The 26,761-nt window shown below is 45.9% G+C and overlaps 1 protein-coding gene across 2 annotated transcripts in view; it reads right to left on the bottom strand.

The window, feature by feature from the left end:
* IL2RA (interleukin 2 receptor subunit alpha) overlaps positions 1–25,702 on the bottom strand; it is a 50,969-nt gene extending 25,267 nt beyond the window's left edge. Inside the window, exon 1 of one of the 2 annotated variants that reach the window (XM_089906560.1) lies at positions 25,430–25,702. In XM_089906560.1, coding sequence (XP_089762686.1) covers positions 25,430–25,493 — 64 coding nt within the window. In that variant the 5' untranslated portion in view covers positions 25,494–25,702. The remainder of the gene's footprint in view (positions 1–25,429) is intronic. The other variant, XM_022580225.3, reaches the window with a different exon arrangement.
* Positions 25,703–26,761: the final 1,059 nt, after the last annotated feature.

Here is a 26,761-nt window from a genome sequence, read left to right as displayed (position 1 = left end):
GGATTTTTAGGGCAGTGAAATTACTCTGTAGGACACCATAATAATGGATACCTATTAGTCCAAACCCATAGAATATACAACACCAAGAGTGAACCCTAATGTAAACTATGGACTTTAGGCAATGATGATGCATCAGTGTAGGTTTATCAATGGTGACAAACGTACAATCTTGTGGGGGATGTTGATAATGTGACAATGGGGGAGGCTGTGCATGTGTGATGTCAGGAGTATATGGGAAATCTCTGTACCTTCTGCTCAATTTTACTGTGAACCTAAAGCTGTTCTAAAAAGTAAAGCCTATTAAAAAAGAACAACTTACAAGCACACAATGGACATTCCCTGAGCTAGATAAAATAATTGAAGGGAAAAAGAAAAACAGCCCATGAGGACTTCTGCTTCCGACCATGACAAAATTTATCTTCCTGCTGAAAGCAACTTTAAAACCAGACAAAATATGTGAACAAGAGTTTGCAGGCATTTAGCAACGGGCAGTGCAGCACAGCATTATTTGAGAGGAAGGAAGCACATGAAGTGAGCCCACCATTGCCATGGCTTTCCTCCTGGGGCACTTTCCTGCCAGGTAGCACCAAAGTGGAGCCAGCAGAGTGGTGGCCTCACTGACCTGAAGAGGGAAAAAATCAGAGCCCTAGGCTGCTGGCATGGGTGGAATTTGTGGGATGGGGCTCTAGAGAGGAGGGGGGCGGAAGTGTGTGTGAGGATACTCTTCGGGTTTTTAATCCAGCAGCTGGGCTGAATATGAACAGGGCAGGACCCTGTGACTTAGAACCAACTCCCTGCTGTGGAGACTGAGAGAAGAATAGTTATACCAAATTTTATTTACAAAAACAGGCATCTGTTGCCTGTTGCCAGGTGTGGCTATATTTATATCAGAGAGTAGATTTCAAAGTAAGAAACATTAGTCACAGATGACTTGGTTGGTTACATGAAATTACTGAGAAATCTCCAAAATAACTATGAGAACTTATCAAATTTAGCGATCTCAATATACAAACATCACTTGTGGTTATACTGTGAGCAACCAATTAGAAAATTAAAAATTTTAAAACAATCCCATTTACAATAGTATGAAAAGACATAACATACTCAGGAATAAATTTACTGAAAACTCACAAGGCCTTTAAACTGAAAGTTCTGAAACACTGCTAACATAAAGAATTATATAACTGGAGAAATGCACAATATTTATGGATTGGGAGATTCTTTTTTTTTTTTAAAGATGTCAACTTATCTTAAATTGATCAATAAACTCAATGCAATTACAATAAAAAAAATCCAACACACTTTTTGGCAGAAATTTGGCAAGACACAAAGACCTAGACTTTTAAGACAATCTTAAAATGATGTACAAATTTGGAGGATTCATGTCATCTGATATCAAGACTTTCTATAAAGCTTCAGTGACCAAGACAGTACATATTGATAAAAGATAGACAAATAGAATAATGGAACAGAATAGAAAATCCAGAAATAGACTGACATAGGTATATTCAGGTGATTTTTTGCAAACACACCATGGCAATTCAATGAGGGAAGGGAAAATCTCAACAAATGCTTCTGGAACAAGTGATAATTGTATAGGGAAAAAAGAACTTTACTCCACATACAAAAATTAATTTTATTGTATATTTAAACATAAAAGATCCATCCATACACCAAATCCATACATTATAGATGTAAACATAAAAGATAAAACTATTACGTTTCTAAAAGAACATAAAGGCGAATAGCTTTGCAAGCTAGGGATAGGCAAAGATTTCCTAGGGAAGACACAAAAAGCACTAACCATAAAATAATAGTAAATGTAAAACTTCTGCTCTTCCTAAGGCATTAAGAACATGAAAAAATGAATGCTACAGGTAGACTGGGAGAAAAATCTTTGCAACACATATATCTGACAAAACGACTTGTGTCCACATTATACAAAGAACTACAAATCAATACTAAAAGTCAAACAACCCAATAAGTAAATGGGCAAAGACTTGAATGGTCACTTCTCCAAAGAAGATATCTGATTATCAATAAGCACTTGAAAATGTGCTGAAGACATCATTAGATATCAAGAAAAAGCAAATTGGAAACCACCATGAAATAGTCCATTAGAATGGGTAAAATGGATAAAAGACTGACAACACCAAATGTTGGCAAGGAGCTACTGGAACTCACTTCCATTACTGTTGGGAGTGTAAAATAATGCCCAAACTCAAAGTTTTTAAAATGAAGTTAAATATATACCTGCCCTATGATCCAGCCGTTCCACTCCTTGGTATTTATCTAGGAGGAGTGAAAGCACATATCTACAAAAAGACTTAAGCAAAACATTTATAGTAGCTTTGAATAATCTCAAAAACATTATGTTGAACAAAAGAAGACAGACACAAAATACACACACTGTTTGATTCCATTTATATGAAGTTTACGAAAAGACAAAACTAGTATGCAGAAAGAAGTCAAAGTAGTGGTTGCTTGTGGTGGGTGGGGATTGACTGGAAGGAGACAGTAGGGGGAGGGAAACATGAGTGTACACCTTTGCCCTGCTGACAAATTGAAATTATAATGGACTTGTCACAGTTCAAGTCTGGGGGCCATTGAGGACCTGGTCTCAGACATGTCCCTGCACCACTGAGAACTTGAATTTTCTCTGAACTGCATCAAACTTAAGGACACCACCAGCCATTTTCAAAACAATATCTGCCCGCAGCTGCAACCTTATGGTCTCAAGGTCTCCCCTTGAAATTATGCAACCATTTCAGACCCCAACCAGTTCTTACTCAATAAGCACCCTTACTGCTTGCCAGCTCCAATTATAATTCTTGATAGGCAACTCATGTCACTAACTGTAACCTTGTGGGGTTTTGCCTTTATAAGTGTCCCTTATTTTGTAGCTGGGGAAACAATTCAAGGTCTTCTTGAATCTGTGTCACTGGGGCATTCCTAACAAACCCCAAATAACACCTTTTTATTTCAATCAGGTCTCTGTTTCTGAAATTTTGGTTAACAGCCCAGACTCGTCAAATTGTACACTTCAGATCTGTGCATTTCACCACATGTAATTTTACTTCAAAAAAATCATTAAGAAGTATATTGTGCAATTCTCGTGATTATCCACTAGCACAAATAATCAAGGATTGACCTCAGCCACATTTGGAATCTGACGACTCAACCACAAACCAAGAGAGTTTCTAAACACAGAAATTTGAAACGAAGGCAGACAGATTGCCTTCGGGGCAACTTTGTGTCCTTAAAAACTATTTACATGATGATGTGCTTTTCTAAATTAGGCCATGGTAATTTCCAGGATCATCATAAATTAGCCTGAGCATCTGAGGAGGTCATGCGGGGACAAGAGAAATTTCCAGAACTTCTTACTCCCACAGACTTGCCTTTTATAAAAGCATCTTTCCTGGAATCTAGAAGCACTGAAACCTCCCTGGTCTATAGCTAAGAACTAGTAAAGAACTTGACTATAACCCTTTTCCCTGGAACCACGTGAAGAGTGTTCCAAGTATCACCTGAAGAAAGTGTGTGTGTTGGGGGCAGGGGAGCGTGCAGGAAATGTAGACCTGGGGTGCCGGCGGTGTTTCTTTTAACAGGAATAAATCTGGGATTTTTAAAAGCCCTTCTCAGGGCGGTGTCGTAAAAGAAACAGCAGTACAACATCTTAAAAAAAAGGATGAAAACACTTTATCTCTCCTGAAATCTGGCAGAGGAACATTGAAGGGCAGTTCTGTTTATGTGACTCAGCAAAATGTCTTTACAGCCTCCTTCCCCATATTATCACTTACAAATTTTCACACAGCATGGCAGCTGCCCTCATTCTCTAGTTTTACTCCAAAAGCTCTAAAATTTCTCGAAATTCAGCAAACAGGGGCTGTTTCTGCCTTTACTCTTGCACCCACCTTTCCAGATCTATTTCTTGCTTCCACCAGAGGCTCTGACTTTCTAACAGAAATTATTCTCTGCTCTCAGCTCTGGCCCATTCTCCCAGCTCAGGAGGCAAATGCAGAATATTTTTTGGAAGGTGGGAAGGGAAATGTTTTTCTCTCTGTCATTTTTAAGTATTGGTGCATTTCCAGATTGGATGTCGTTTTCTCTTCTGAGAGTTTTGAAAGGGTGTGCTGCCTGCAGATTGGAGGAAAAAGTTGAGACTACTAGCCTCGTGTTGGGACTTGGGGTGAATGCTCAGAGCTGGGACACTGGGGCCCCTGGAGGGGTCCTACTATGGGCTCGGAGGAACATTGATGTGGTCTTGCCTCCTACCTTTTATGTAGGCAGAGGGGAAAGAGAGCCAGTAATTATCATTCATCCTGAAAAATCCCAAGGGATTTTCCGGAAGGCCTTGCATTGAGAGTTAAACTGAGCTCTTCCGATGTTGAAAGTGTTTCACATCTTATTTCAAGTTTTTGCTAAGAATGGTAACTGGAAAGACACAGGCAGGACCTCATATGTCCCACCCCCTGCGCCCACCCAGCCTCCATCCCTGTCCCTGAAACACTGTCCCAGGTGCATCCTCCCTTGGGATATTTGTAGGCTTGCTGCCTCCAGGAATTCCCGGCTCAACTGAAATGCAGGAATTCATGGCTGCCTTTGACTTCTTCAGCCGACATTAGCGACAGTAATTGAGAGCCACCTTGCTCTGGGCTGTGTCACCGCACAGGTCTGGGAGGAAGGTGGCTGAGGGTGACGGACCCTGGGACACGCTTCGCCTTTTTTTCTGTGTTGTTTTGCCTTTTGTTTTCCCTCCACTGAATTGCTAGAGGCTCATCTCCTCCATCTCACCACGCCCATGCTAGGGAGGGAAAGATTAGGCATTCGTAGGTTACACAGCAACAGATTTAGGGATTCAGACCAGCTTTTCTGTCTCCCAGGCGTCTGCTCTCTCCTTTCCGCCACTGTTCCCAGAAGGACAGTCGTACAGCTTCTACTGCTTGGGTTTCCAATAAAAGATGGGAAACTTGGTGAAACAAGGCACTCCCTTCTCTTCCTCTAAGTGGCCTATCACTCACTGAGACAAGAGATGCTGACCAGGGCTTCCTGATTGGATCTGGAATGCTGACACCCTTTCTCTCATTTAGCATATGACCTCAACTCCACTCCCCTAAATAAAGCTACCCCTTGGTGTCTTGCTGTTTTGTTTTTAGAAGGGAACAGAACTAAGGTAAATTTTGTGCCGATATATTTTTGTGTTCCTCGAGTTAACCAGAAATATCAACACCTGGAAGGCAGTCGGTCCTTTGAGCTGGGAAGTTGGTTTCCTACAGCTGGTAGGACTCTCTGCTTCACTTGTTCACAGCAGAGCTTCTCAAACTTTAATGTGTGTACACGTGGCTTGGGGGGCTTGTTAAATGCACATTTGGGCACAGTGGGGTGAGTGTGGAGGCTGAAACTATTTCTCTCGAGCGCCCCAATGCTGCAGGGGCTGTAGCCGCACTCAGCACCCAGCAGTGGCTGCCCCGTCTTCCCCCCTCTTCTGCCCCCTCCGGAGGGCCTGCCTCCCCAAGGGGACCGAGAGCGGGGCCCTCAGGCGGGGCTGAATCTGCTTACAGAACACTTCGTTCCCAGGCAAAGCATCTAAAAGGGTGCAGTGAGAGCTCCCCTGGCTGGAGGAAAGGTGGGTGGGTGAAAATGGCTGTGGGCAAGGTGATTTTTTAAAAAAATTCTTTTCTGATGTTGTTCAGAATGAGAGAGCACTCATCTGGCCCTTGTGGCCTGTGTAACGTGAAAGATAAGGAAAAGGAAGGGGCTTCAAAAGGATGTGGACAGGGTCTGAGATAAGATTCTTTGCTCTGTGGATGAATCAAGGTCAAGTTTTGTTTACCCGTACAGCCCAGCCAGCACTGAGTGCATGCCTTCATCTTTGTGTCCTTCTGCTTGGCCGTCTATACAATAGGGATCGGGGATGAACATTAGAATAACTCACTAAGCACAGAAACTTCTAGATGATGATTTACTAAGCTTTATGCAAGGGACATAGGAGTCCATCAAGAGTTTGGGGCACTGGATAAAGAAATTGTGTAGTTCTTGACCTAAAGACATTCATCTTCTGTGTCAGATCTGAGAAGAAGCCCAAGATATACCTAATGTCAAAGACAGTCTCCAAATTCCTTGGGAAATCCACCCAGCAGTCTGAGCCTTATAGAAAGCGGGTGTTTTGGGTTCAGAATAAAATATTATAGGACATGTTGACTATTCCTCTCAATAGGATCCCAGGATCTGAGAGCTGGGAGAAACCCCAAAGATGATTTAGGTTAATCTCCCCTTTTGTTGATAAGGAAACAGGCTGAGTGCCGTTCCTCCAATTGTGGCAAACCTGGGAGTAGAATGGAGCCCTGACTCCCAGTTCAGTGCTTTCTCATCATTATCTTCAGGAACGAGTATGCTTCTCACCCTGCTATGGAAGGCTCTCTCTAGCTAGGAGTTAGAGCTATGTCTAAAGTATCTGGGTTACTGGGAAGTGTTTGTGAGATGTTGTGGTTTAATTCAGATCATTATCTTTGAAGTCAGAGAGCTCAGGTCCTCCATTTGGGGCTATTTATATAATAGTAACTCACATCTGAGCCCTGCCTGTGTGCTGCTCACTTGTAGAGATCACCTTCCATGCTCACTACAACCCTCAAAGGGACATATTGTCACCCCACTCTGTACAGCAGGAGATTGAGTTTCAGAGAGATTCAGCCAATCGCCCAGGTCACACAGCTCAAGGTAATGGGATCAGAATCACAAGAAAGCCCACTATTGCTGCCCTCATGTCTACCTTTAAAAAAAAATCTCACTTTTACTTCCAGGAAATTCTTTCAAATAGCAAACATAAATGTCTCAGGAAGAAGCAAGGAAGAAGAGGACAGAGTGTGGAGAAAAGGTTTACATGGACCTCAGGTCGCCGTAAAAGCTCAGAGGGCGATGCAGTTGGTTTCTCTGTAGGAGTGAGATTCAAAATGTTGAACAAGCAGGGTAGCAGGGTCAGGAACCAAGGATGCCATTGAGGATGAAGCCGAGGGTCCTGGAGCCTTGTCTGCCACACAGTAACCCTTCAGTGCTGATATGTGGGAGGAGCCAGGGGAATGAGTAGGGAGGGTCATTTGACAGGTTCAAAGCAGCAGGTGTTTACCAACAAGCTTGGAAGTATTTCAAATTTTAACCACCAGTATGACGAAGGCAGTGATTCTCAAACCTTTTGGTATCAGGACCCCTTTATACTCTCAAAAATTACTGAGGACCCCCCCCCGCAAAGCTTTTGTTTTTGTGGGTTATGTCCATCATTGTTTGCCATATTAGAAATTAAAACTGAGAAAGTTTGAGTACATGTTTATTAATTCTTTTTTTTTTTACATCTTTATTGGAGTATAACTGCTTTACAATGGTGTGTTAGTTTCTGCTTTATAACAAAGTGAATCAGTTATACATATACATATGTTCCCATATCTCTTCCCTCTTGTGTCTCCCTCCCTCCCACCCTCCCTATCCCACCCCTCTAGGTGGTCACAAAGCACTGAGCTGATCTCCCTGTGCTATGCGGCTGCTTCCCACTAGCTATCTACCTTACGTTTGGTAGTGTATATATGTCCATGCCACTCTCTCGCTTTGTCACAGCTTACCCTTCCCCCTCCCCATATCCTCAAGTCCATTCTCTAGTAGGTCTGCGTCTTTATTCCTGTCTTACCCCTAGGTTCTTTATGACATTTTTTTTTCTTAAATTCCATATATATGTGTTAGCATACGGTATTTGTTTTTCTCTTTCTGACTTACTTCACTCTGTATGACAGACTCTAGGTCCATCCACCTCATTACAAATAGCTCAATTTCTATTAATTCATTTTTAAGTAACAGTAACAAGCCCTCACACATATGAACTAATCTGATCCTGACAACTGTACTATGAAGTGGACATTATCATGATTTCTGCCATTTTACAAATGAGACATCAAGGCACAACGAGGTTTGGAGAATTGCCTGAGGTCACCCAGCGAGGTCGCCCAGCTAGAGGACCCACAGGGATGGAGCTGGAGGCTCATCTAGGCTTCCGAGCCATGGTCTTGACAGGATGCTGTACTGCCTCTTCTAAATTCCTACCTCTAGCCCTGAGCTCTAGTCTAGACAGAATGCCTTCCGCCTTTCCATCTGGCCATCCTCTGGTACTTCAACTCTGTTCAAAACTTCTAGGTGAAGATACTATTTCTTCTTCTACTTAGCATTGCCATTGGGGTTTTAGTCAATTCAATAAGGTGAAAGAATGTAGGGGCATAAAAACTGGAAAGAAAAGAAATAAAGCTATCTCTGCTTGCAGATTATACGGTAGTGTGTCTAGTAAACCCAAGAGAATCAATGGTGGGAGTAATAAAATAATGAAATATTTTAAAAGAGAGCAATCAAGAGTGATACTAAAGAAGTGTGGCATGGGGTGGGTAGGGAAGAAACACTTTTTTTTTTACAGGATAATGCCAGCTAAGGAATGCAGAAAGATGGATCACAAGGGAATTGTGTGCAGAAAGGTGGATCTCAAGGGAATTATGTGCAGAAAGATGGATCATAAGAGAATTACGTGCAGAAAGGGAATTAAGTTGAGTGAAAAAAGCCAGTTTTAAAGGTTACATATTGTGTGATTCCATTTATTTTGCAGTCTTAAAAATGACAAAATTATAGAGATGGAGAGCAGCTTAGTGTCTGCCAGGGATTAGGGAGGAAGGAGGCCTGTGGCTGTGGCCATGATAGGGCAGCGGGAAGGATCCTTGTGAAGAGAACTGCTGTGTATCTTGGCTCTGGTGATGGTCACATGAATCTACGCATGTGGGACAGTTGTGTAGAACCAAAGACACACATGCACGGATGAGAGCATATAAAATTGGTGAGATCTGAGTAAGACTGATGGATTGTAGCAAGGTCAATTTCCTGGTTGTGATATCATGCTATAATTTGGAGGTAAATTGAATGAAGACTTTATTGGATCTCTCGATATTATTATTTACAACTGCATGTGAGTCTATAATTATCTCAAAATAAAAAGTTAAAAACACAGATTTACAGTAGCTGGTCCAAGATCAAGCAGAACTAGAATTTGAACCCAGCTCATTCTAAACTCCAAAGCCCAACATCTTAACCATTACAATACAGAGCTTCAATACATAGTTATCAAAATCTTCACAGTCTTTTACCCATGCATCCTATATCTGGAAATGTATCCTGAGGAAATCACAAAATAAAAACTTTATACATAAAAAAAAGTTAAAAACAAACACACAAACAATCCTCTGTTCCTTTTCTTGTCCTTGTTTCTCTTGGTGACCCTGACATTCCTGTGATGTGACACTTCAGCATCTCCCTTAAATTCCACTTTCCTTTGCCGTCAGTCCAAACCCTTCTCAAGAGTCCTTGCTTAGACCTCTGCGGGAGCCTCGCATACGCCCCCTCTCTTCTGTAACGTTCACCACTCTCCTGCAGCCCTCCCAGGTGCAGACCCGCCAGAGCAGTAGCATCTTATCCTTTCCCTCCACCTCCCGTGTCTCCCCGCCTCCGATATGTCTTTTAAAATATCGTCAAGCCAAGCATCCTAGGGTCCCAGAGCACAGAGCTGATGCGCTAGTGTCACGGTAAATGCCTGCAGGTGAGGTATTCTCTGCCTCCGTGATTCACCGCTGGGTACCGCAACTGCCCCCCCCTCTTTTTCCTTTAATCTGGGAAGTGGGTTTGTCAAACACTGGACTCCCTCCTTTCGGGAGGGATTGACAGCATTTCCTTGCTTTGCTTTGGGGACTGAGTCTGCCAATCAAATAGCAGATGGCAGATTCCTCAGAGCCATTAAGGAGCTTGTGACCATAGGAGCTTCTTAGATACTCCAGGTCACTGCCTTTGCCATGCTGATTGGTTTTCTGGGCCTCCTGGCGTGGTGCCCCTGATGGGGGGGTGGAATCCTTCCTGGCCTGTGAGCCAGGTAAGGAGGAAGGCTGCTCCTGGCTGTACCTCGTTTGAAGGGTGAACAGGGTTCACCTGGCAGGTTAAGCAGAATACGTCACCCTGGCAGGGGGAATGCCAGGTTCAGGGGACTATAAGTGGAATGTTTGCTGGAGTGTGAATGGCAAGGGTGTGAATGACAGAAATGTATCTGTGGAAATAATGTAAGTGAAAGGACCTTGATATCTGTAAAATGTCCCACAAGCCTTGATTGTTGCTATTATTATCTCTCGAGCAGTGTTGTTTTTAGGACCAAATGGTAAAATATGTAAGGTTCCTTCGTGAGTTGGAAAAAAAATTATCTAAAATGTTAATTACTTAAAGCTTGATTGTGTCAGAGCAAGGAAATGGAGTTTCTTTTGACGTCATCTTCTAAGGACAATTTATGAGAATTCTGCACTCGTTTCCTTCCTCTCACCTATATTCACAATGGCCTTCACATCTAATAAAACATGGTCAACTTCCTGATCACTGCCGACTAGCTCCCCATGGTTTAATTTGAAAACTTCCAGTCGTTTCTGGTTGTTGTTGGCTGTCCATGTCACCTACTATTTATTTAAACTGTTTCTTCAACGTGGGCAGCCGTAGGCACTGAATGAATGCTTGAGTGTATTGGCAATTGCGTCGATATTATGGTCTATTTATCAGTTAATTCAGACACATATCCATCTTTGTTCAGCATAAATGCTGAGGGGAACGTGGCAGAGCCAAGTTTGTTTGTGCTCAGGGCTGGGGGGACGGGTTAAGGCAATTTAATGGCATCAAAGAAAAGGTGTCTGATTCCCTGGGTAAGAATAAGAGGGGAGGCTGTGTACTCTGAAGGGGAAGATCTCAGTGCAACTGGGCTCATTCTGCAGTAATTGGCATCCTTCATCTGTGAGTTCTGTGTGTGTCTGTCTGACCCACAGTTTCTGAGACCCGGCTGGGCCTCCCAGGCCAAAGAGTCAGAATTTCCACTACCCAAGAATGAGTGACTTATGGGGTAAGATCCTTCTGGAGAACATCTTCTTCCTTAATCAACACTTATTACCAAGAAAAAAGAAGGTGGGGGAGATGGGTGGGAATCCAGTTATTTTCCCTTTCCCTTGGAAGGGAAAAAAGGAGACTGAGAACCGACAATATTCCTCCCAGAAGCTGTCCCTGAATCAAAGCTCTCATGTTTCGGGGTCTCAAATGCTTCTGTGAATGAAATTTTGGGGGTGGTTGTGTTTTGCCCCTGGGAGCCTTAGCTGATAACGAACTTCTGTACTTGAAAGGGTTAACCACAAGTTTACTGCAGAATGTCAACCTGATGAAAATTAAAGGTTGTCAGATAAGAAAAACAAGGGGGATGGAAATACACCCGTGTTTTTTCTCTGAAATCGAAAAGCAGTTTTCCTTCAAATCTTTGAAACCCATTTCTTGGGACGAAATAATGTTTTTAGTAGAAATGTGCTACGCTGGTGAATCCCACCCACTGTCCCACCCATTCAGGTCTCTAACAGCAGCTGGCCACGCTGACACGGACCCTAAGTGTGGCAGGCACCCCAAATCCACGTGTACAGAGCCTGGGAGGACCCGGGTCAGGTGTTGCCAGCAGGAACCCACACCTGCCGCCTCCACTCCACCTCCCGGGGATGCCCGCCATCCCCCTAACTCTGGGACACTCTTCTTCACGCCTGCTCTCAAGAATCACACTCAGTTTTAAACAAGACACACGTGTGTGCTGTTTGGATTCAATGTTTGAGGCCCCCCTGCCCCCCCAAATTCGTATGCCGAATCCTTACTGTCCAGCGTGATGGTGTTAGAAGGTGGGGCCTTGAGGTGAGATGAGGCCATGAGGGTGGAGCCTCAGGGGTGAGTTTGTGCCCCTGTAGGAGTCATGAGAGAGCCGGCATCCTCTCTGCTTCCCACCATGTGGGGACACAACGGCCCTCCCCCAAACCCCACCACGCCGGCCCCCTGATCTCAGATCCCAGCCTCCAGGAATAAGTGAGGAATGAAGTTCTGTTGTTCTGAGCCCCCCAAGGCTTTGGTATTCTGTTAGAGCAGCCTGCACGGACTAAGACATCACCGTGTGTTTTGGTTGGGGATCAGACCCTTGCATGGAGAATGTCAATCCAGGCATGGAAATGGAGGCCACAGACTGCCCGGAGGGGAAGGTGCTGATTAAGGTTCTGGGGTTCTTGGTGCTTTGGGGGCAGCCCTGATCTGCTTGTCCACTGTGACTCGCCTAAGTCAGGTTCAGGGTAGACAAACAGCAGCCTGAACGTATTTCCCAAATCTGCATGTCGGCAGGCGCTGCCCCATAAACAGAAGAAGGATGAGGATGTGTCAGAGTGGGCGGATGATGGGGTGGGTGACACAGGGTCGGGAAGAGGTTATGTTAAGATCGTCCATTAAATGAGACCCAAAGCCCTCCCCGGTACTCCGGGGACTGGCCTCAGAAAAGCAGCCTCAACTGAAAGGCTTTTGATGAATTCAGCCTGTGGACTCAGCCTGGGCTGTCCTCCCTCAGCCGGCACTGAAGGAAACAGGCTCCGTGTTCCCCAGAGCGCCCTTTAAAGGGCCAGCTCTGCACCATTCCTGCCTTCCCTAAATTCTTAGGTAGCACCGAAATCCGGCCCTCTGCTCGGTGCCGTAGGTGGGTGCTGTTCCTTTCAACAGACACCTCAGGCTTGACGACCACAGGTGATGGTCCAGCAAGGGGCATTTGTGTCGGGCTTCTTATAGAATTTAAACCCCAGGTGGCAGCGCTTTCCAAGGGCATGGGCACTTAAGACCTGTTCCCATGACTCACTGGGCATTGCTTTGCGCTGAAAAGGACAGATGGGACTCGCCAAGGATGTGGTAATTGTAGCGTGAACTAGATAGACTTCCTTCCGTAGTGTGGACTGATACCTTCCGTCCTGCTTACAAATGGACCGGATGCAGGTAGGGGAGCTTGCCGGCCGCTGGGGGGCTGAATGGCTCGGTCAGCACAGGGCTGAAGGGATGACTTTTCACTCCGCTATAGGGTGTTTATTAAGCCATAGAATGTCGGGACAGAAAGGGGCTTAGAGACCCTCCCTATCCATCTCCTCGCATGCTTAGACAGTGCCCACTCTGTCCAAGGTGTGTGAGACATTGCACACCGGGCACTGATCGGGGTACATATATGGACCTCTCTGGTCCTCACAACCCCCTATGAAGTAGGCTGTTAGGAATATTCATGACAATTAATACAATGATTATTATATAGTACATTATTATAATTAAAATATTAAATGTATAATAAATTGATATACAAAGTAGTACAGTATGATTAATATAGTTATAAATAAGAAACATTTAAATATGATTAATTATTACATAGTCATTCTTACTGGCTCTGTGTCATACACGATGGCGGTGAGGCCCCGACAGGGTCAGTGACCTTCGCGGAGTCGCACAGCTGGTCGGTGTGAGGCCAGCGTTTGGATCCGCTGCCTCACATGACCCCGTTCGCCCACAGTTTCCTCCCTGTGTCTTGGCTGCATCCTGTTCGTGTGGCCACTGTATGCTCTGACCGTCCCCCGCCCCGTCCCACATGTGTCCCGCGTGGTGGGAAGGCCATTGTGGGCATCTTGGGGTGGGGTGGGTGCTGGAGCTTGAAGAGCAGATGCTGGGTGCTAACGTGCAGAGATCATTCGGGCTGGACTCTACAGGGACTGGAGCTTCATAGGGAGTGCCAGCCAAGGGAAAGGAATAAGGATTTTGCCCAGGGTTCCTGGGCAGCTGGGTGGATAGTAGTGTCTTTCACTAAAATGGGAAATAGAGGAGGAAGACCAGGCCTGGGGCCACAGCTCTGGCCGTACTGAGTTTGAGAAGTCTGTGAGACAGCCCTGTGGAGAGGTGCTCTGGGCCTTAGCTGTGCAGATTGGAAGCCCAGCAAGCCATGTTTACTGAGCACCTACTATATCCTGGTTACTGTAGGCAGGCCGCCGCATCCCACTTTATACCCACAGCAACTGAAGCCCATGGAGGTTAGAAGAACCTGCCCATGACCAGCTCCCCACTAGGTCACTCAGCGCCCTCCGGGGCTGCACCCCCTCCCCCTGTCCCGCCTGCCGTCATACGCACGAATGCCAGAGCCAGTGCTCTAAAGCCCAGACTGCATCCTTCCCTTGCCCATGCCGCTCTGTGGTACCCATTCCTCCCAGGATACAGTCGAAGCCCCTGTACTTGGCAAGGCTCCATGACATAGCTCACAGCCCAGCCTCAACAGCCTCCACCTCTGCCCCCGCCTGAGCTCTCCAGCCTGGTGGACTATGCTCTGTCTTTTGTCGTTAACCTTGCTCACGACTTCGCTTCCACCTTCTCGACTTCTGCTTGTCCTGCAGGCCTCCCTTGCTGTCACATTTCTCTGGGAAGCCTCCTGGACCTGTCTCTTTGGTTTTGGGCATTCCGCTGCACTCCCAAGCTACCCGCCATTTCTTTACACAGTGCTTGCCACACCGTGTCCATCAGATGCCCCCACCCTGCTGGAGCCTGCAGAGAATGGTACCCAGCGATTGTTTTAAAGGAAAGTAGAGTCACACAAGTCCAAACCAGGATCTGAATCCCAGCCTGCAGAATCCCAAGTTCATGAGCCCTTTCTGCTCTCCCAAGATGCTTTCCAGTTGGGAAGAATTCCAAATAGGCCGACGAGACACGGAAGATTATAAGAGGCGAGGATGCCCCTAGGCTTTGAAATCATAGGTGAGGAAGCTACGGTTGCAGAATAGGAGACCTGCGGGCTGGGGTGCCTGGAGCTGGGGGGCCTGATGTGCAGAAGACATGCAGATGGTCCAGGTCAGAAAGAATATGGGATGCCAGGCAGAGGAAGTGTGCCCCACAGGCAGCGGGGAATGATTTGAGCTCTTTGATCTGGGGAAAGGCATCACGAAAGTTGTTTTCAGGAGAATTAATTTGGGGATGGATCAAAGAGTGACTTAAAATGAGACCTGGAAGGCTTACCCTAAGAAGCCCAGGGGAGTTAATGAGACCTGTTGACTGTGTGCTTCCTTTGTACAGGGATGGAGCCGGTAGCCCACCTCCATCACTTTCTTGGGCGCAGGAATGACTGCTTCACAACTTCAGTCTCCTCATCTGTAAAATGGGAATGATCATGGTGGTACCTGACTCACAGGGTCATTGTGAGGCTTCTGTGAGGTAACAGGTGCAGCGCACACACTTACTCTCCCAGGAGGAGGAGGGCGGGAGGCTGAGGTGTCCTGACAGCTCTGCTCGCAGACCCTCTGCACAAGCCCACTGCAAACTCAGGCTAGAGGAGTGAGGTTAACGAAGCCCTGGGAAGAGGGAAAGTGAAACTTGATGGCCAGTGAAAGGCGTTGAAAGCCAAAAGTGAGATAAACAACGACCCATTTGCACATTAGAGCCGAAACGCTCACCCTTTGCAGTACCCAGTGCTCTCCTGGGTGTCAGCAGGGTGTCAGCGGAAACTGCCCTTTTATTTTTAAAAGGTTTTGGGGTTTGTAATTTTTTTTTTTGTAGTTGTTTGTTTTGCTTTCCACTTAAAATAAGGAGTTTTCTCTTCACAAAGATCCTTTTATTCTAAATCAGGCTCTGAACAGAGGTGTCACCACCACAGGGACCGGAAACGGATACCACATTCAGCTGGGTGTGCAGGCTCTGGCAGGTTTCATCAGCCGGGGACCCCGTGACAGCCCCGGCCGCAACCAGGAAAGATGCCAGATGCGCAGCCTCCCCCGAAACTCCCGGGAAACTCACAGAGCCCCGAGGCAGGAAGAAGCTGACGTCAACTTAGCCTTCGGGGATTTCAAGCAAAACTCTTAGAAATGATTCCTCTGCCCTTTATTTGGTATCACGATCTTTCTCTGAGGAGATGAGCCAAATTGCTCCAAGGACCTCATTTCATGAAACTATGTACATGTAGTTATCCACACACACACATATATACACATATTATATACACGTGTGTATATATACACAACGTACATATATACACATATATGTATATATACATAGTATATATATGTATGTGTATACATACACAAACATGTATACATATAAACACATACTATATATATATGTTTTAAAGAAACACTGTTGCTTTGCTTTTAAGCACATAAGGTAACCGGACTGACTAGGTTCCCTTCATCTCTTCCTTGGAGAGGAAGGTCCTTCCTGGGCGTTTAGAATTGGGGAGTGGTTCACACTCCGCTGAGGACGTGCCATCGGTCAGCACTGTGTATAAATGGTACTTCTGCAATACCTGGGGGCTGTGGGAGCCATTAGTTTCTTCTTCAAGGAATGTAACTACTCCCACCTGAAATGTTCCCACTTTCTCGGTCAGGGACTTTCTCGAGCAAAAGAAAGCTTCTGCACATCCTCTATGTTGTTATAAATTCAAAATTTGTGGTGTTTGATTTTAATAACTTCAGTAGTTGAAAATGACCAAGTAATGCTCTCAGCCCTCCTTTCTGTCCCAAATGTTAGTGTAAAGGTGAGGCAGTTCTTGATTCAATAGGTACGGGGAGGGCTTCCCTGGTGGTGCAGTGGTTGAGAATCTGCCTGCCAATGCTGAGGTCACGGGTTCGAGCCCTGGTCTGGGAAGATCCCACGTGCCGCGGAGCAACTAAGCCCGTGCGCCACAGCTACTGAGCCTGCGCGTCTGGAGCCTGTGCTCTGCAACAAGAGAAGGCCGCGACAGCGAGAGGCCCGCGCACCGCGATGAAGAGTGGCCCCCGCTCGTCGCAACTAGAGAAAGCCCTCGCACAGAAACGAAGACCCAACACAGCCGAAAATAAATAAATAAATTAATTAATTAAAAAAAAAAAAGAGGTAGAGGGACTCGTATAAGAACAAACATTTGTCTGTGTGTTCCATCCACTCTTTCTTTGTATTTGCATTTTAGATCTCAGCTTGTGTTGGCATTATCTGTGCGATATATTTCTCTCCTGCTGGATGGTGTGTTCCTGGAGGCCAAGGACTGGGTTACATTCATCTCCTAACCCTGTATCTGACACATAGTAGTTGCTCAATAAATATTTGCCGAATGAATGAATCAACAAAGGAATGAAGCAGTGCCTGAAGGTGATGCCACAGGCGAGACTGTCCCCATCCATCCTCCTGTGTCCCTCCTCCACCTGTCACACCCATCCTGTCTGTCCACCTTGGCAGCACTGTTTTCACTCTGAAAAACTTCACAGCAGAGAAGATTCCCACCATCATGCCTCAGAGGCACACCTATCCTCACCTTTGTTTTCTTATTGCTGAGGATACAAAAAGCAGCAAGACTTCTGAAGGAGGTATCTATTTTGGGCCCAACCAGAAAAGAGTGGGTGATTCTGTGGGCAGAGATTCCTGAACGTGGTGGGGTTGACTCATGCCCAGAGGTGCTCAGAATTTCCTCTGTTTCGTGGGCGTCTGGGGCAGACGTGGCTCGACTCGAGTGCTTTCTTTCAAGCACAGTCAAATGCAGGAAAGACACCCCGAGCTGCTGTTTGGGGCATAGAAGGAGGGGGAGAGCGGGATTCAGAGAATTTAAGTCTGCAGGGGCTCTGTGTGCCTGAAGAGGTCAGCTCCTAGAGGAGATGGAGGGATCGCTGCTGGGCATCTGGGGTCGGAGTCTGTAGGAACAGGCTCGTTCACTTACGCACAACCGCAGCAGCAGCGGGACCTCTTCAGAGCGGACTCTCTTCCACTTTTAAAAAAGTGAAAGTAAACTTGTTTACTAACGTGGGTTCAGGAGAATCATCAAGAACGAGGGCTCTGCACCACTCCAGCCTGGTTCACATCCTCGCTCCCCACCCCGGTTGTGTTCCATGGGCTAACTTACTTTTGTGAGCCTCAGTTTACCAGATGCAAAATGGGGGTGAGAGCAAGGCCGACCTGATTTTCAGGATTATTGGAAGGAACACTACGTTTTCACATAATGCCTGTAAGAGAGCATGTAGGCTGTGAATATTAGCTCTTGTTATTATCATTCGTGTTTAAAATGTTTCTTGGGGAGTTCCCTGGTGGTCCAGTGGTTAGGACTCGGTACCTTCGCTGCCGTGGCCCCGGGTTCAGTCCCGGGTCGGGGAACGAAGATTCCACAAGCCACGCGGCATAGCCAAAAAAAAAAAAAGTTTCCTGCAACAAGGCTGAAGGCAAATAAGCCTCAAAAGAAAAAGTGGGTACTGGGATCAGTGTTTGTGCCAGGCCTGCCCCAGCTAGCCGTCTGTTCTCCAGTTCACAGCTTCGCCCACCACTCAGCTTTCTCTCTCAAGAGGGCCTCCTGAAGACCAGCGGGCTTTCCACGCTCTTTCTTTTAAAGGAACCAGTCGCCTCCTTAGCACTTACTTTTTATTCTTTAGAAAACTGCTTCTCTTTCTTCTTCTTTTGGGAAAAATTATTTAACTGTTCCTAGCCTCCTGATGCCAGCCTGGCCTTTCACTGCACCCAGAATGATTGGAAAAGGGGGGAAAGCAACCCAAGAAGCAGGTCTGACTAGTCTGACCCAGGCTGTTCACCTTACTTGGTCCCTTGTGAGCTTCTGGTCACCCCCCACCCATGGCATCCACACTTTGGTGCCTTAGTGTTTCTGCTGCCTGAAATCCTCCTGGGTACGTGACGCTGGGTTCAGAGTGCAGGCACCGTGGCTGATGGAAAGCCGCGTGGCCAGGGTGGGTGGGGGCAAGGTGTCACGTGAGCGGTCAGGATGGAGGTCCCAGAGCTCTGGCCTTGTGGTGTGCCGTTGGCCAGGGCTAGGTCGGGGCACAATTTGGATGTAGGGGAATAAGACCCCGGACTTCTTGACTGTTACCCAGAGGTGTCATGTGGTCCTGGTGTTGCTGATTCAGTGACCCATTGTGGGAATGAAGTCTACCAGACCCCAACAAGGTGTGTAGACACTAGAGGATCAAAATGAGAGGAGGAGGACACAGGTGCTTCTTGTCGGAGCAAAAGTACTAGTTTTTATCAGATCATCATTAGCCATTTGAGCCTCATCTTGCATGCAGCCAACACAAAATATGAAAAAGTTCGTTCGGATTTTTCCGTACCATCTTACAGAAAACCCCAAACAAACATTTTGGCCAACCCAATATTTGAAATATGGGTCATTTGTTTCGTTGCTCTCATTAACACCTCAATTTTCAGTTGTTACTCAAGGAGCATGACCCACGTATACAACTGTAGCAACATCATTAGGAAACACCACCCTCCAGCCTCTTCTGAGATTCACAAACACAAGCTTAGAGCCACCTTCTCCAAGAAGCCTTTCTGAACGCTCCGCGAAGCACCTTACCCTACTTTGGTCGCTGTGGCATGTGTCAACTTTGCTACATACCACTTTGTAATATTTGATCTTGTGTCTTTCCCAGACTGGTTTTCCCATTTTACTTGCAAGTTCTGTGTGGGGTGGACACAGCACACATTTCTTCTCTCCTGTGACAGCCTTGCTACTCAAAATGGGGTTAGGGCATTAGCAACATGGGCCTCACAGGGAGCCTGAACCAGAATCCCAGCCCCCATCCCTGACATCCTGAGTCAGAATCTGCCTCACAACAAGCCCCTAGGTGATCTGTAATAGATTAAACTTTGGGAAATACTGTGCTAGGGCACCTATTCCTAGTGAATAGAAATAAAACAATAGAATTGGACCAACCATGGAATCATTATTCTGTGGATTTCAATCCTAACCGCATCTTGAATCATTTGAGGAGCTTAAAAATAATGTTATCCTTATGTCCAATTCTCATCCCCAGAGAGTCTGACCTAATTGGTCTTAATTGGTCTTGGGTGAGGCTTGGGCATCATTTGTTAAAGTTTCCCAGACGCACAGGTAATGTGCAGTTCGTGCGAGGAACCACTGCTCTAAATACATTTCCCAGTTGGACTTGTGTTTTCTCCCTGATGGAGGCAAATCCCAGAGTAACCTCCAAACAAGTCAAACAGCCAAAAACTTCCTGAGTAATCTTAAAGTGGAAAATACCTAGAGATGATTCTATTATTGTTTTCCCCTAAATGGGTGACTTATTTGAAAGCCTGAGAGGGGGAGGGATTCAGTGATGGCTGTTGACTCACTGGCAAACACTGCTGCCTCCATTGGCAAGTCTTCAAGGTGGGAGTTGCTCAGCAGATGTTTTATCTCCAGTCTTAGGCCAGAAGCAGTTTGAGAGCAAAGACCTTTTCCATCTTGGTAATCCTAACGCATGGATGGATGGATGGATGGAAAGATGGATGGATCAATGGATGGAAAGATGGATGGATGGATGTCACTGAGAGTCGACGTGAAGACCTAAGGGGAATATTGGACTGGAATTTGGGAAGCCTGGATTCTAGTCCTGGCTCTTCACTTTTCCTGCTTGCCTTGTGTCCTTGGTACCTTTTTCTTACTATCTTGTCTAGGCACCCAGGCCTTTTAGGTTGCTTTTGCCAAGCCAACTATAGTTCCCTTACCAGGGAACATAACTTCCTGTGTCTCATCCTCTGTGCTCACAACTATAGCTGTTCAGATATTAAAGAACCTCAATGGAGGTCCTTCCTGGAGACCCTGGTTGATAGGGAGGCTACAACCCTAAATATTATCCTCAAAATTTTGTGCATATGTACAGTTTTCTAAGGAGACAATTAACAGCACTCATCAAATTTGCTCAAGGACTCACCACTCAAGAAAGATTAAGCCAGATGGAGTCTTGCTATCACTTTGTTCTTCCTGTTGGGAGATTCAGGATGTATGTATAGGAGTGACAAATGAGGTCTGTCTTTATGTGGTGAGGTTCTATGGACCATTTTTTTTGCCCCCTTGATAATACTTGGGGCACCGGCTGACTCCACTGAAGCAGAACTCCCTGAAGAAATTACTAGAAAGGGTGGCCAAAGAGGGGATGAGGAAGCTCGTTAAGGGTCTCCAATCTCTCTTCCCCTGATACCTGCCTGGATGAAGAACAAGAGAGGAGAGTGTCTGGAAGTTTAGATACCCCCAGTGGCTTCAGAGGGCCCCTGGGTGAGCCATGACTGGTACCAAGGTGACACACATTGTTAGCCTGGAGAGAAGGAATCCTAGGTTCTAAGTCCAAAGGGATCAGAGGCCATTCCTGCCTGGCTTGGGAAATCTCTACACCACTTTTGACAAATTTTCATTTAGGCTCTGCTTAAACACTTGCAGAGAAAGGGAGCCCAGGGGTTAATGGAGAGGAAAAGGATAGAGGAACTCTTCACTCTGTTTGGCTGTTGGACATTCACCAGACACGAATAAACCCACAGTTCAAAGTTTTGCCTTTTTTTTTGGCCTTGCCATGCAGCATGTGGGATCTTAGTTCCCTGACCAGGGATCGAACCTGTGACCCCTGCGTTGGAAGTGCAGAGTCTTAACCACTGCACCACCAGGGAAGTTCCCAAAGTTTTACGTTTTCAGCGGCATCCCCCACCCAGCCTCTGTCACCTTTCCACTCAAGTCTCCTTCCTTTTCTGATTCTCACTGCCGCCTAAAGTCTGGGGCAGGGGATCAGATGATGAACAAAAGCCAAGGTCCTCGCCTAAAGCCAAGAATCTACTGGTTTGCCATCTGGGTGCTCTTTCATTTGAAAAGTATGAAAGACACACATCCCTAGTTTCACTTTCTAGGAGGGGAAGTTAAAACATAGAGACTGGAGGACAGCAGAGAACAACTGGAATTCCGCCCCATCCATCTTCCCAGCCAGCCTACGCGCCCCTCTGTGGCTCCCCTGACGTGGCTGGAAAGCCTTGACCACTTTCAGGGATGCAGGGCTTATAGCTTTTTGAAACAATCGATTGAATTAAGGTCCTCTTTCCTTTTCTCATAGGGAATGGCCTCGGATAAAGAGAAGGAGGTCCCCACTCATGTAAGACCTCCCCTGTGAGAAGCAAGGAAATCATTTGAGGGCAAAAATGCCCGAAAAGCGAATAGCAGGAGCCACACCCAGCAGTGAGAAGTGTTTTTGCCTTGACGTTTACAACCTCGCCTGAGTGCTGCGCGGTACCTTCCAGGAGTTGGAAATAACCTACAATGATACGTCAGCCTCGGCACTTGGGCCCGCAAAGGTCTCTTAACCCAGACCCTGCTGTGTATGTCTTCGGTTTGGAAACTTTTTCATCCAAAAGTACGCCGGCTTGAAAAGGCCTTTCGACAGAGCTTATTTTATTTCCTGTTCAGAATTCTTGACATAGAGCGATAGAGCTAGAAGTCAGTCTCAGGATCAGCTCCATCAACCTTTTCATTTTGCAGAGAAACTGAGGCCCAGGGAGGTATAGAAATTTGCCAAAAATCACGCCCTTCACCTCCTCCAACGATGGTCGTTCGGAGGTGCCTTGGACCACTTTCTGTTCCCTGCGAAGTTCAGTATCCCTGACTCTTCTATCCACTGACCTCAGGTGACATGGCCCCCCTTCCCAAAGGAACTCTGTTTATTTTTACAGTTTCTACTGATCATTGGAAATGAAGGGAGCGGGAAATGAACTTGAATGACCACCACGTTGAGGGCTAGCCTGACTTAAGGGTGACTGTCGCTATGATAGGAATGACTTCAACAAGAAACAACACAGAAGCCTCCAGACTACTCAGGGCTTTAGCCAAAGAAGCTAAGAAGTCTTCTCTTCGGATGAGTGAAGTTGAGGATAGGAGCTGTAGAGCTCATCAGCTGTCCTCTATAGCATCTCTAGCTGACTGTCCATCAGTGAAGTCAACTCTTTTTGGTGCCTTAATTCTCTCAGATCTCAAAAGGAGCAGATGTACGGGTGATAAACAGAACTGCCTATTTAAGACATGCTGTTTTTAAAGAAAGTAGCAACTGTTTCATGAGGTACTTCCTAAGTTTACCAAAGCCCCATATATATATACATCTTCTCCAAAGTACATCTTAAAGATGAGCAAGGAAACAGTGGTAATAACACCTTGGGATCTAGAGAAATTGAATGATTAAATATGAAGAGTTAAACATTTTGTGTTTTAATGATACATGTGAAGATGGAAATTCCAGTGTGGGCAGTCATCTTTACAAGAAGGGATAATTAGACAAAAATATCATCTTAATGGGTTTCCGCATTGTGTTTTTTTTTTTTTTTTTTGAGTCTAGGGCATGAAGATTTGATCACAGAATTCCTAGAATGAAAGAAAGATGATCAAGGCATAGATAAACTCTCAGAATTTCCACAATGCTGAGAAAGGCACCTTCAATAACGTGCCTGTTGGCAACATCAGGAGAACTCTCTTTTCAACCACATCCCAGGACCCAGTAATACAGAGACTCAAAACACTCACATTGACTAATACATCCCCTGTCACCCATCACAATTTTAAATGGTGGCTTTGGAAATTTTCAGACTGAAAATCTGCCTTATGAATCAGCTAGAAATTGCATCTGTTGACAGCCTGATTGATTTCGTTAGCAACCTCTCCCTTCTGAGGAATAAGAAGATTTGTTTATTTGAAGACTGGGCTCCCCTGGGAGGAAAAAGCCTGAGATGAGATTATTTCTCACCCTGGAGTGGTTCCTAAGCCATATGTGGATCCCAGAAACTCAGCCCGTATCATTCTCTTTAGCTACCAAGTCCTCACTTGCCTCTGGATGGGACCATTTCACGCCCTGTCTGTGCACCTACTCTCTCTACGGAATCATCTCTGTAGAGCTCGGACCCTGTCTGCAGGGACCAGAAAGAGCACATGGCTGAGAAAACTGGGCTTGAGTCCTGGCTCTGTCACTGCCTGTGTGACCTCTGAGTTTTGAGGTCTTCTTCATCTCATGGGTTGGTGACATCCACCTTGCAAAGGGGCTATGAAGAGGAAAAGAAGACTTATACGTCTGGCACATAGAAGGTACTCTATAAATGGTCATTTTTACTTTCTAGTAGTCTTTTATTGACTCCCAAATGAAGTTTAAATTTTTAAACTTGTTACGAAGGCCTTGGGTCATTCATTTGACGCCATCCTACCTTTCCAGTCTTAATCCCCAGCAACCCCACATCCCCGTCCAAGGCTGGGGGCTGTTCCCTGATGCTGTGTTGTGTCTTTGCTCCTGTGGGCCTCTCTATCTGGAATCTCCACTCAGGGAAATTCACTGCCCCCTCAGGGCACTTTTTGCTGCTGCTTTCACGAAGCTTTCCCTGATATACCCCTGCTCCCCTAGATCTTATCCCATTCCACCCATACTGCTGTTATTATAGCTATGCCTTTCTTCCTCTTACTAGGTTATATGTCTCTTAAGGAGTGAGGCTATGTCTTGTTCATTTTAGTATTTCCTACAGTGTTGAAAAGGGGCACAAGACGTATTGGATAGATTTTTGAAGATGCGAGTATATGAAGGAGGCCTCGCTGCTGCAGGACCATTCAAATCTTCAGATAAGTCATCATTGGCTGGCAATAACACGCGTTTACTTGAAATGTGTTTCCCAGAGACGAGGCATGATTAACTGTAAAGACTTTTCTGTTCTGGCCTGGCTGGACCTCCCACTTTGCAAAGACCCTGTGGAGGTAGAAATCTCATTATGAGCCTTCCTAAAATCACACCCACTTTTCACTTTAAAGTAAAGAAGATCCTACACCTGGGTCAGTTCACAGCCCAGTGACTTGGTCATTTCTCCTAAACAAGCAAAAAAGACTCCTTATGCATCATCCTGTTTCACTTCTTAACATATCTTTCTGTGGCCACTTAGCATCATTATATATCTAGAAACGAAGGATATAATATCATAGACTCTGATATCTTACCTGTTTTCCTGCATAAGCAAGGGAAGATGTTATTAGAAAGTTCACACTCAATTAAGAAGGAGGTTTGAGGTAGAAGTTGGTGGTTTCTTATTGCTTAAAAAAAAAACTGACAAACCCTTTTGAAAGGATGAAAGGAATTCAAAACTTTCATATATATATATATGTATATATCCACACACATACATACATGCATATATACACATAAGAACATAAGAATTAATGTTCTGAAAGTGATATGCTTATTTTTTTAAAACTTCTATAAAGTTACACATATAAGAAACTTCCTAGGTATTATTTCCCGAGACAGTAAAAAACAAAGTATACATCCTTGAGGCTTAACTCTTCTGAGATCTTAAATGATCCCAATGTTTCATATGTGAGTTAGTAATGTCTGCCAGACATTCACCTGGTCTTAGACTCCTAGTGGATTCTTAGTATTATCTTACAGCTTTGTGGGTGCAGTGGAAAACTGAATTCAGTGGAAAATCCAAGTTCTTGAGGACTCTGCTCATTAGTATGCTAACATTCAAATATCACATCACCCTATTCTTCCCAGAATCAGCCGTCAAAGACTTTGAGCGACAGAGAGCCCACCGTTCCAAGTTCTCTTTATAGGTCGGCGATAATTGAGGCATAAAACGGGCCCCCGGTGGGCTGTGGACATAGGGGTAGAACCCAGGATTCAACCCCCTTCCCCGTACTTTCTACTTAGGTGCCTCTCGGATTCTGTGGCTGGGGAGAGTCGACATCCTTAGCCTTCCCAGGACTCCGAGGACACCAGTGACCCCTTACCTGTCACGCAGCCAGGTACAACGATGAATACAAAGAATCCCCACATCAGCAAGCCTGGCTCCATCCTCCGGGCCCCTGGGATCAGCTGCCGATGTGAGGGCCAGGAAGAAAAGGTACTTCTCTGCAGAATGCTGGGTTTCCTTTCAGCCTCTTGCTGGCATCGCACTGGGAGGCTGGGGAAGGATCAATCCGCCCAGGTTGTCATCCTCGCTGGTCCATCCGTCTCTAGGACAGTCAGCACTTACTCTATAGAAGTATTAGCCTGGTTTGTTCAGTCAGGAAATCGTGCCTACCACTCTCTTCTCTAGTCTCAAATATAGGAAGTGGTTTTAACCAGCTTTTTTTTTTTCAAGTTCAGTTGCTGGGAGGTGTGGGCCGGGGTTGGTGAGAAGATTGGGGTTCGTGTATGAATCCTTTCTTCAGCGTCCCCCTGAAAAGGGGAGGGAGATTCCCCCTGCCGTTGAAGGAGGGTGAGCAAGCACTTCTTGGCAGTGGTCTCAGCTAGAGTTTCATAAACTGGTGTCACTGTGAAACTGAGGTCCTTCCCCAGACTTGCAGCTCCCGGAGGAGTGGGCAGGTGCCACACAAGATGGGGGGCAAGGTCATGCCAGGAGTGTGGGGGAGCAGTCTTGGTCCTGGACGGGAATTTCCTAAAGCTGTCTGACCACAGATCCCTTTAAAAAGTCTAGTGGGCATCCGGGTGGGGTCTCCATACTCAGAACTCATGAATACTCTCCCAAGATTTATAATCAGTACTAGCCATAATTATTTCACCATGATGCTCTGGGTTCCTGCATGTGAGTTGTCATTTTATAAGATGTTTTGCCACCAGATGCGTCTTTCTCTTAAAAGATCATTACTGGGGAATTCCCTGGTGGTGCAGTGGTTAAGAATCCGCCTGCCAATGCAGGGGACAATGTGTTCGAGCCCTAGTCCGGGAAGATCCCACATGCCGCGGAGCAACTAAGTCCATGCACCACAACTACTGAAGCCCACGTGCCTAGAGCCCGTGCTCCGCAACAAGAGAAGCCACCACAATGAGAGGCCCGCGCACCGCAATGAAGAGTGACCCCTGCTCGCGACGACTAGAGAAAGCCCACGCGCATCAATGAAAACCCAGTGCAGCCAAAACTAAATAAACTTGTGAAAAAAAAAACCCAAAACAAGGATCATTACTAAAATGTGGACTTTGGTTTTCGATGTTGGGGGTACTCAGGACTTTTGTTGCCGTGTGTGGGATCTTTAGTTGCAGCATTCAAACTCTTAGTTGCGGCATGTGGGATGTAGTTCCCTGACTAGGGATCGAACCTGGGCCCCCTGCATTGGGAGCGC

This window comes from Delphinapterus leucas, chromosome 2 (genome assembly GCF_059928025.1).
Source record: "Delphinapterus leucas isolate spDelLeu-1000000601 "Yukka" chromosome 2, BTC_Dleu_Yukka2, whole genome shotgun sequence".
Classification (NCBI taxonomy): domain Eukaryota; kingdom Metazoa; phylum Chordata; class Mammalia; order Artiodactyla; family Monodontidae; genus Delphinapterus; species Delphinapterus leucas.
The sequence above is the reverse complement of the archived record's forward strand: the minus strand, read 5'-3'. Positions and strand labels throughout refer to the sequence as shown.